This window comes from Eutrigla gurnardus (genome assembly GCF_963514095.1).
Source record: "Eutrigla gurnardus genome assembly, chromosome: 22".
Taxonomy (NCBI): domain Eukaryota; kingdom Metazoa; phylum Chordata; class Actinopteri; order Perciformes; family Triglidae; genus Eutrigla; species Eutrigla gurnardus.
In genome coordinates this window covers 266,872-277,500 of record NC_139933.1, presented here as the reverse complement: position 1 = coordinate 277,500, position 10,629 = coordinate 266,872, and the positions used below count along the sequence as shown (strand labels likewise).

The following is a 10,629-nucleotide window of genomic DNA, read 5'->3' as shown; positions in this document are numbered from 1 at the left end:
TCTGTTCCTCCAGGATGTTTGCCTCGTACCCCGGGACCAAGACGTACTTCTCCCATCTGGACATCAGCCCCGGTTCGGCTCACCTGCGCTCTCATGGGAAGAAGATCGTCCTGGCCATCGCAGAGGGAGCCCAGAACATCAGCCAGCTGACCGTCACCCTGGCTCCTCTCCAGACGCTGCACGCCTACCAGCTCCGGATAGACCCCACCAACTTCAAGGTGCCCTCACCAAAACATCATCTTCTGGATCACACAAGCAAACGCACCACGGCATCGCATTGAAAATGTATTTTACATGGAAAATGTACAGAAAGTATTTAAGTAAATGACACATTTTTCAGAACAGACATGCACATTTACAGTGTGTATAAAAGCTTGTTTCCATCTTAAACACAACTTTTCCATAATTATATGAATGACATGATAATCTCAGGTATTTCTCTGCTGACAAGCCAAGACTCAACACATTTCAGTCATTCAGCTGAGAAACGCTCACATCAGCCTACATACCTTATTATTTAGTCTCTTTACTCCCTGGTTGTAAAACAGTAAGAGTGACAGAAATATATTTTCATCTGTCTGGTGTTATTATTTCACACCTGGTGTCCCTCGCTGCATGTGTGGAGCATGGAGAGCGACCTAGATGCACTCTCATTGACGTCCGTGTAAACTACGTTGGATTCTTCTGACTTGATGTTTGTTCATTGAACTGAGGAAGATGTCACTAACGAGCCTTCCCGTTGCCTGCAGCTCTTCTCACACTGTGTGCTCGTCAGTCTGGCCGTTCACATGGGCGACGCCTTCACGCCGACCGCACACGCCGCCATGGACAAGTACCTGTCAGCGTTTGCAGCCGTGCTCGCCGAGAAATACAGATGAGACCCGGCCATGTGCTCAAGTACAGAGGAACTATTTGAGATGCTCTATGACAGTTGTATGAAATATATTTATCTTTATCTGTTGTTGCTTTAATGAAATGTTTTCTTATAATAAAACGTGCAATCAACACCTCTCCTGTGTTGTATTACTATATGAAGGTGGTTTACATCAATCCCATTTATTAGAAATGTACAACTGCTAAATAAAGTGTGCAATTCAGTAGATTACCTTTGAAATCTCTCGCTTCAAGTCAATGTAGCCGGAAAGGAAACGGATGCAACCTCAAGCACAATATTAATCTATGCACTCACCTTTAAAAACGATTAATGTGCTTGTGGGGCTAAAGAAAACACTTGGCCGGTCCAGGTCAGATGGTCTGGACTCCCAGACCCAGGCATCTTGATGATGTGTGGCACCATATCTCATCAGACAAAAAGAATCGGTCATGTTCCAAATTGTTTCACTAAAGAAAATGTGATTTCAGAGCTGCGACTTTAAAGGTGGCCTGTAAATGTGGAGCTGTCCCTGGTGCTGAAATAAACAGCTGCATGTGATGCCCACAACTTCAGTAACTGATTTAGTTGCTCCACTAAGAATGTATGACCATTTTCAGTTGACATTTATCCAAATAATCCAAAGAAATATTGCAAATTATTTACAAAATCAGTAATTTGATTTTTTTCTGCCTATATTATTTAGTTTCTATGACAGTATTAGACTTTCAAATACACATTTCTTTTTCATGCTGTCACACAAGAAAGGGACAAAATAAGTTCTGTTCCATTTGACACTAGGACCCATTTATTGGAATGAGTGAAATACGTCAAAGTGACATCCTGTCATTTCTGACAATAAAGGTTATTAAACTTGCTACGAATATGTGAACTGAAGCTTAAGAAGGCCGGTGCTGGCAGTCGTGGCTTCTGTGCTGGTCGGGGTCTAGTGGCACTCGGTTGAAATGACAGCATCTAATTTCCCTTCCGGCTGCCTGACATCCCACAGCTCTGGTTCCACCTGCAGCCTGAGAACGTGCACAGAAAAAAACCCTCGTCAACTTTGATGACACCGAAAAGACTGAACCACTATCACGGGGATTCATTCAGCCGATAACCAGAGAGTTGTGATGGTGAAACAGTTGCCTAAACATGTTCTGAATAGTTGTTTTATGTGACTCGAATATTAAGGTGTCAGTCCGTTAGATTTGAGATGCGTTGCTTCTAGCGGCCTCTCTGCACCACCAGGAACTGCAGGTGAGCCTCACCTGCGTGATGCCTTCAAATGCTCCACGCTGAAAGGAGGTCCGTGGTTCCCTCGTCTTTGCTTCTTGAAGACTTTCCTTCTTCACTTCCATTAGTTTGTTGTTTCTTCTTCTCCAGACTGGAAGTTGAACGCTCTTCTTCTCTGCCTGTTGATCCTCCGTTGTTGGCTGTAATGAAACGTCTGCACCGGTCAGATACTTAAGACTGGAGCTGACGAACCACATGTCACGTTTTTAGTGTAGTAAAAAAGGTTGGACCCAAAAGCAGCCTGAGACCAAACGTGAAGGCAAAAATATGTATTTTTAACTAATAAAACAAAATAACAACTGAGGGAGAACATGAGGGTAAAAAACACTTACTGCGAACAAAACCCACAAAAGGACCTGGAGACTCGGGTACATCCAAGAGGGACCAGGGTAGTCCAGCACACCAGAGGAGTCCAGCAAACCAGGGGGGTCCAGCAAACCAGGGTAGTCCAGCACACCAGGGTGGTCCAGCAGACCAGGGTGGTCCAGCACACCAGAGGAGTCCAGCAAACCAGGGTAGTCCAGCAAACCAGAGGAGTCCAGCAAACCAGGGTAATCCAGCAAACCAGAGGAGTCCAGCAAACCAGGGTAGTCCAGCACACCAGGGTGGTCCAGCAGACCAGGGTAGTCCAGCAGACCAGGGTAGTCCAGCACACCAGAGGAGTCCAGCAAACCAGGGTAGTCCAGCAAACCAGGGTAGTCCAGCACACCAGGGTGGTCCAGCACACCAGTACTACACACACACAAGGAGACAGGGAGCTGATGGAGAACAGGTGAGACACATCAGGGCAGGCAGGTAATCAACACCAGAGGGTGGGGGAGTCTAGACAAGGACCAGGAAGTACACGACAGGAAACACACAGGAGACAAAACTACAAAATAAAACAGGAAAGTAAACTATGAAAAACCCAGATCAATATATTAATATGTATCTGTCAATCCTGCTTATTTGGCCAATCCATTTATGAAATAATTAAATGAAACTTATTGAATTGAATTGGTCATATATCGAGTGTAAACTGATCTTGATAGGTGTCATGGTTTTGTTTCAGTGTGACTTTATTGATTTGTCATGAGGAGAAAAGTGACACATGAGATCTGCTACCCAGTGTCCAGGTCCGGAAGGGTCCGGGTTTAGTGCTTTCCCATTGCCGCAGCATCTTTGAGGTCCCCGAAGGACTTGAAGTTGACTTGGACCAGGGGTAAACCACCACCTGGTCTCATATCCAGAAGGTTTCCCTGACGTCTGAATCAGAGCCTACCTGCCCAGAGCCTTTGGGCCGATGTCGTCATAGTCCAGGGAGGAGAAGATGCTGGTGATGGTCCCACACTCACCATGGCTGCTCTATTTCATTAACAGAAATAATTAGGGGAATAATAATAGTAATAATAGTAATAAAGGGAATGGTTTTCTGACTTCTGCTTATGAATACCGCGTCCTTTAAGCGTCTGGAAGCCCCCGTGTCCCCGGAGAGGGCTGAGAGGTTGGAGATGAGGAGTTCCAGAGAAGTGGACTCCTCCGGACGTTTCTGGAAGGTTTGGTTCCTTAAGAGATGTCGCATTTCCTACCTGGAGGTTTCCTACACAACAAGCCCATACGAGTATGTGTTTAGGCTCAATGTAAAACAGCTAGATATGAGCAGATACAGATATGAGCAGATATATGAGCGACGTGTTCAGGCTCGACTCGGCGGTTCATTCGGCCGTTATTGGAAGGAAAGATAACCAAGTTATTTATTTTCCTGCTTCTAAATTAATCTTCTTCCAATTTTCAATCAGGAAAAAATGCACATTAAACTCCTTTTATATTGTAGTTTATTTAAGACGTTCAGCTTTGTGAAAATATCTCTTTTCGTTTTATTTACATTTACATTTAGGTCATTTTATTTATTTATATTTATATTTATATTTATTCATTAATAAATAAATAAATACATATTTATATTTATTATATTTATTTGTATTTATATTTATTTATTTAATTATAATGTATTTATTTATTTAATAGCTTAATATGATCTGCCTTCTTTTCAGCTCTTGGAACACTCAAAGCGTGTGCAAACATTTAAAATAATTTGCAATTCCTCAGCACTAGAATAAGAAAATAAGCTGATTTGAAATGTCCCTGAACGCGTCTGGTGCCATGCCAGCGTGCTATCTCTGAACGCACGCTGCTGTTATCTGCCCGGGCACCAGGTGCCAAACACCACGCAGCTTTTGATTAAGAGAAGAGACGTTAGGAGCCATGCCCACCCTTGATAGGAAAAATATGGTTGGAGACCAAATTGACGAATTAAAAAATAGAATTGAAATGACTGATTATTAGTAAATAATAAATAATGAGTCTTATAGAGCTTCCACAGCTGCAGCGCGATAAAACAAAGTCTAGGAAAGTGTGAATGTTGTAGGGAATAAGTAGAAGCAGCATGTTCATGTATTCAGCAAAGTAAATGATACGTCATAGCTGGACATGAAACCAGTGTGGCAGCTGGTTTCTTTGAAATGCCCACTGTCCACTTATGGCTTAACTGTGTCTGATTGTACAGGTGTAGACCCTAACCCAGACTACTGCAGACCATCTCTCCGTGTCTGGACTGGAACAAGAGTGGATCCTTCAGTGAAGTGGGATCCTCTCATTCTAATTAACTGTAAATCCCCCATTAAAAGCAGCCAGCCAGCCCATCGCTGCAGGTTCACACCTTAATAACAAGTATCAACGTGATGTTGGTGCCAGAGTGACGCCCCACGATGCAACCCGCTGATACCCCCTCCAGGCTGGCATCGGTCCACCGGCAGCGCTATCAGGCTGGAAGGAAGGGTCCGATACCGCCGGGGGACGCGGCTTGGCGTCAGTGGCCGTGGGTGTGACTCCCGAGCCAACTGCATTTAAGTAGACGTGCGAAGCCACAGGAGTCAGGTAGAGTCAACAAGAGAATCAACATGAGTCTAACCGACAAGGACAAGGCCACCGTGAGGGCTCTGTGGGCCAAGATCTCCAAGTCCTCGGATATTATCGGGGCTGAAGCTCTGGCGAGGTAAGTGGCAGCTTTACGCAAACGTGACGCTTCAACCGCGTCACCTGCCTGATTTATGTACACTGTTGGTCAGTTTGCTTCAACTGTTAGATGAAAACTTCCACACACCACGCAATGGTGGTTTGCAAGCCAATCAAAAATGGTTTCTTGGTGTCAGTTAAAGACATGTTCCAGGTGAGGCTCGAACTCACAACCTCGGCATTACTCGGCTGATACTGTCGTATAAGTACCGCGCGCTGACCGGTTGCGCCACTGGAACTCAGGGCTCGTTCACATTTGATGGATGAAAATCCAGAGAGAGGAATAGAGATCCGTTCAAAGTGTGTTTGTTCGAGTTGTTCAACATGGCACTTAACCTCCTCCCTCTCCTCCTCCTCCCTCCCCTCCCTCTCCTCCTCCCTCTCCTCCTCCTGCTCCCCAGGATGCTCACCGTCTACCCGCAGACGAAGACCTACTTTACCCACTGGACAGATCTGTCTCCCAGCTCGTCTTCCGTGAAGAACCACGGGAAGAACATCATGGGCGGAGTCGCTCTGGCTGTGACCAAGATGGACAACCTGACCGCCGGCCTGCTGGAGCTCAGTGAGCAGCACGCCTTCCAGCTGAGGGTGGACCCGGCCAACTTCAAGGTGAGAGGGGGCTTCTCAAGGTCATGCGTCATGGTGTCAGGCTAAGAACGGCCTGTACTTCTAGGCAGAAAACTCCTCCTGTCCATGAAGCTGGTTTAATCCTGTCCGTTTCCTCCACAGCTCCTGTCCCACTGCCTGCTTGTGGTCATCTCCATCATGTTCCCCAAGGAGTTCGGCCCGGAGGTTCATGTGTCCGTGGACAAGTTCTTCGCCAACATGGCCCTGGCTCTCTCCGAGAGATACCGCTGAGCTGCCGGCTGCGTGGATGCGGTCTGACAGCAGGCCATCGTGTCATTCATGGTGCAAAATTATAGAATAAACTGCATACACAAAACTCATACTGTGTCTTCTTTGTCTACTGGAATGGGGGTTTCCACAAGAAACATCAAGCATGTCTGGGAATTTAATGTTATTATTTTATGAACATGGGAGCAAATGAAGAGATCAACGACATGTTTTTTGTTCTTTATTTAATTCTTGAAAATCCACACACCGATCACACATTGACAGAACAATACAAACTGAGAGTTTCTCCGGGGACAGATAATAATCCTTTATATGGTGAGACAGTTTACGGGTTTATTGTCGCCTGCAGCCAATAAACACACAATAGAGGCTGTTATGATTTCATAACGACTCGGACTTTATCATCGCCCAGAATAAGCCTGCAAGACAAAAGCAGTGTGAGATTAAATGTTTATTCGCTCATGACATTAAATATATATTTGTTTATTCTTTCGCTCTGCTTCACGAACCTGAGCAAGGCGGCGGCCACCAGCCCTCCCCCGATGGGTCCCACCCAGTAAACCCAGTGGTACGCCCAGTAGTTGGTCATCACAGCCGGACCGAAGGCCCGAGCCGGATTCAGACACGTCCCCGACACGTCGCCCCTAAAACAGGAAACACTATTCATACAGTTTCATCTTTTCGTTTCTTCAATTCAAACTATTTCTATCGAGACCCTCTTAGCAGAACGTGAGATAAAGATAAGGTCATCCATCCATCGTCTACCGCTTATCCTGTATTTAGGGTCACGGGGGGGCTGGAGCCAATCCCAGCTGTCATTGGGTGAAGGCAGGGTTCACCTGGACAGGTAACCAGTCTATCACAGGGCTGACATGTAGAGACAGACAGGTAACCAGTCTATCACAGGGCCAACATGTAGAGACAGACAGGTAACCAGTCTATCACAGGGCCGACATGTAGAGACAGACAGGTAACCAGTCTATCACAGGGCCAACATGTAGAGACAGACAGGTAACCAGTCTATCACAGGGCGACATGTAGAGACAGACAACCATTCACACTCACATTCACACCTACGGGACATTTAGAGTCACCAATGAACCTATCCCCATCCTGCATGTCTTTGGACTGTGGGAGGAAGCCGGAGAACCCAGAGAACCCGGAGAGAAGCCACGCTTACACGGGGAGAACATGCAAACTCCACACAGAAGGAACCCGGGGCCGACCCAGGAATCAAACCCAGGACCCTCTTGCTGTGAGGCGACAGTGCAACCCACTACACCACCGTACAGCCCGAAGCTATGTCATGTATAATTAATAAGAATGTGTGTGTGTGTGTGTGTGTGTGTGTGTGTGTGTGTGTGTGTGTGTGTGTGTGTGTGTGTGTGTGTGTGTGTGGTTTGAAATATCCTTACTTGCATCTTAAAGCTGCAAGATGTTTCCTGAGTATCAGTTAATCCACTTTTAAATAATTACTTGAATAACGATTTTCAAATAATACATTTGGAGAAAAAAACAGTTAATTTCAGTAATAATAGTTTAACATGAAATATGATTGTGAATAGTGAAAGGAATTTAGAAAAACATTTGTGTCAAATGAAATTGAATTCGATGAATAAATGCCTTTCCCCGGCTCCTCCTAGCTGAGTGCCTGGTGTCCCTGAGCAACACCTCACCCTGATTGCTCCTGACGAGCTGGCTGTCGCCCTGCGTGGTTGACTCCGCCGTCGGTGTGTGAATGTGTGAATGAATGGGTGAATGTCAGTCATTAATGTAAAGGGCTTCGGAGAAAAGCACTATATAAATGAGGCCATTTAGCATTTACACCGTTAATGTGCATCGGCTGTTGTCTGCATTTAAACGGGAGCCCGTCCTGCTGTATCTCACCCCGCCAGCACGTTGATGATGACCGTGCAGCCCACCAGGAACGGAGCCAGCGGCGTCTTCGTCCTGCCGTTCACCGCCACCAGCAGCACCACCATGGTGACCAGGCAGGTCATGGCAACCTCCCCGAACACGGCCCCGGGCAACTGCTCGTCTGACTTCAGGAGGTCAAACGCTGCTCCCGTGGCGTTGAAGTATCGGTCCGCTGGGGTCATTATCTAGGAAGCAACGTAGACCGGGGTCATTATCTAGGAAGCAACGTAGACCGGGGTCATTATCTAGGAAGCAACGTAGACCGGGGTCATTATCTAGGAAGCAACGTAGACCGGGGTCATTATCTAGGAAGCAATGTAAGGTCATTATCTAGGAAGCAACGTGAGGGTCATTATCTAGGAAGCAACGTAGACCGGGGTCATTATCTAGGAAGCAACGTGAGGGTGATTATCTAGGAAGCAACATAGACCGGGGTCATTATCTAGGAAGCAACGTGAGGGTCATTATCCAGGAAGCAACGTAGACCGGGGTTATTATCTAGGAAGCAACGTGAGGGTCATTATCTAGGAAGCAACGTAGACCGGGGTCATTATCTAGGAAGCAACGTGAGGGTGATTATCTAGGAAGCAACATAGACCGGGGTCATTATCTAGGAAGCAACGTGAGGGTCATTATCTAGGAAGCAACGTAGACCGGGGTTATTATCTAGGAAGCAACGTGAGGGTGATTATCTAGGAAGCAACGTAGACCGGGGTCATTATCTAAGAAGCAACGTGAGGGTCATTATCTAGGAAGCAACGTAAGTTTATTATCTAGGAAGCAACGTGAGGGTCATTAGGAAGCAACGTGAGGGTCATTATCTAGGAAGCAACGTAAGTTTATTATCTAGGAAGCAAAGTGAGGGTCATTAGGAAGCAACGTGAGGGTCATTATCTAGGAAGCAACGTGAGGGTCATTATCTAGGAAGCAACGTAAGGTCATTATCTAGGAAGCAACGTAGGGTTATTATCTAGGAAGCAACGTAAGGGTTATTATCTAGGAAGCAACGTAGGGTTATTATCTAGGAAGCAACGTAACGTTATTATCTAGGAAGCAACGTAAGGTCATTATCTAGGAAGCAACTACACCGGGGTCATTATCTAGGAAGCAACGTGAGGTTATTATCTAGGAAGCAACGTAAGGTCATTATCTAGGAAGCAATGTGAGGTTATTATCTAGAAAGCAACGTAAGGTCATTATCTAGGAAGCAACGTAAGGGTTATTATCTAGGAAGCAACGTGAGGGTGATTATCTAGGAAGCAACATAAGGTCATTATCTAGGAAGCAACGTAGGGTTATTATCTAGGAAGCAACGTAAGGGTTATTATCTAGGAAGCAACGTAAGGGTTATTATCTAGGAAGCAACGTAGGGTTATTATCTAGGAAGCAACGTAAGGACATTATCTAGGAAGCAACGTAGGGTTATTATCTAGGAAGCAACGTAAGGTCATTATCTAGGAAGCAACGTAGGGTTATTATCTAGGAAGCAACGTAAGGTCATTATCTAGGAAGCAACGTAAGGTCATTATCTAGGAAGCAACGTTGCCTGACCTTGGCCATGCCGGCTCCCAGCACTCCTCCGATCAGCTGACTCAGCAGGTAGGGGCCCACCATCATCAGCTTCATGCCCCCACACAGGTAGATGGCGATGGTGAAGGGGGGGTTGAAATGAGAGCCGCTGAGGAAGAGGAGCAGATTTGACCAATCCCACTGAACATACCGGGTCGTACCAAACATGCAGCGGACTTCCCTCCTGTTTACCTGATGTTATCCATGACCGCCACCATCACCGCCACGGCCAGGCCGTGCACCAGGGCCGGCTGCAGGCGTCCGGCCGCCGGCACGTTCTCGATGACGGACACGCAGCCAATGAAGACGAAGAACATGGTCCCCACCAGTTCAGCCAGGCAGGGCTGGAACAGAGTCTCGTATTTGTTGGGAGGTCTGGGAGCGGGGGGCTTCTGACCCTTCTCCATCAGAGTAGAGCCCGTGTCTTCCATCTCCATTTTCTCCACTCCCATTGCTGCTCTGTGAGTCTCCTTCTCCCAGCGACTATCTCCCAGTGACTACACCTGCCCTGAGCATTTATACTCCAACCTTAACACGGTCATAAAACATCAAAGGTGACCGCGATTCGAAGAGCCATGGTATCAATGCAGTCCCCGCCCAGACAAGTCCTCGGAGTCCTCCTCAGGTGGAGTCAGTGAGGTGATCCAGTCCCCAACGAGTCCTCACAGTGACCTTTTGGAAAAGAGGTGATGGCTTCCTTTCAAAGGTGGCGTGATCTAAGGGATTTCAAAGGGCACGGAGTCGAGGGGGAGGAGCTCGGTGGTCGTGGGGGAGGAGCGTGAGAGTTGGAAACATTCAAAGTCTGACAGAGGGCCCTCGATCCGCTGGACTTGCCGACTGGGACTTTAATTTTGAGACATACTCCCAAATGTCATACTTTATACTTAGCCCCTACTATACAGAAGAAATGTTGTACTTTTATGTCATTACATGTATTAGTTACTTTGCAGATGGAGAGTGTACATTCAAAATCACACCTCCGATTTATTTATGGATCGTAAGCTAACGAGACATTCCCCCTCTGAACAAACAACATTTCACCAAAAGTCCAAAAGAATTTTGTTTTTTAT

The 10,629-nt window shown here is 46.4% G+C and overlaps 3 protein-coding genes across 3 annotated transcripts in view; 2 read left to right on the top strand and 1 right to left on the bottom strand.

The window, feature by feature from the left end:
* Positions 1 to 1,010, top strand: part of hbae4 (hemoglobin alpha embryonic-4) — a 3,503-nt gene extending 2,493 nt beyond the window's left edge. Inside the window, exons 2-3 of the mRNA XM_084039756.1 lie at positions 14 to 218; positions 750 to 1,010. Of these exons, the coding sequence (XP_083895882.1) occupies positions 14 to 218; positions 750 to 878 (334 nt within the window). The 3' untranslated portion in view covers positions 879 to 1,010. The remainder of the gene's footprint in view (positions 1 to 13; positions 219 to 749) is intronic.
* Positions 1,011 to 5,039: 4,029 nt separating this feature from the next.
* On the top strand, positions 5,040 to 6,165 carry hbae5 (hemoglobin, alpha embryonic 5). The gene is made up of 3 exons (XM_084040428.1): positions 5,040 to 5,198; positions 5,620 to 5,827; positions 5,948 to 6,165. The coding sequence occupies exons 1-3, from the start codon at positions 5,104 to 5,106 to the stop codon at positions 6,074 to 6,076; spliced, it is 432 nt and encodes a 143-aa protein (XP_083896554.1). The 5' UTR covers positions 5,040 to 5,103; the 3' UTR covers positions 6,077 to 6,165.
* A 119-nt stretch (positions 6,166 to 6,284) lies between these two features.
* LOC311033184 (aquaporin-8-like) lies at positions 6,285 to 10,011 on the bottom strand (the record flags this gene model as incomplete). Its single annotated transcript, XM_084040426.1, has 5 exons — positions 6,285 to 6,492; positions 6,583 to 6,717; positions 7,961 to 8,175; positions 9,542 to 9,668; positions 9,752 to 10,011. 5 exons carry the CDS (start codon positions 10,009 to 10,011, stop codon positions 6,447 to 6,449), a joined length of 783 nt encoding a protein of 260 aa, XP_083896552.1. The 3' UTR covers positions 6,285 to 6,446.
* Between the last annotated feature and the right edge of the window lie 618 nt (positions 10,012 to 10,629).

What these genes read in the sequence shown, in the direction of transcription:
- hbae5 (XM_084040428.1), top strand. Translation starts at nt 5,104, where the DNA reads ATGAGTCTAACCGACAAGGACAAGGCCACCGTGAGGGCTCTGTGGGCC. An exon ending in GGGGCTGAAGCTCTGGCGAG is followed by an intron (nt 5,199 to 5,619) that starts GTAAGTGGCAGC and finishes CCTGCTCCCCAG; the next exon opens with GATGCTCACCGTCTACCCGC. An exon ending in TGGACCCGGCCAACTTCAAG is followed by an intron (nt 5,828 to 5,947) that starts GTGAGAGGGGGC and finishes TTTCCTCCACAG; the next exon opens with CTCCTGTCCCACTGCCTGCT.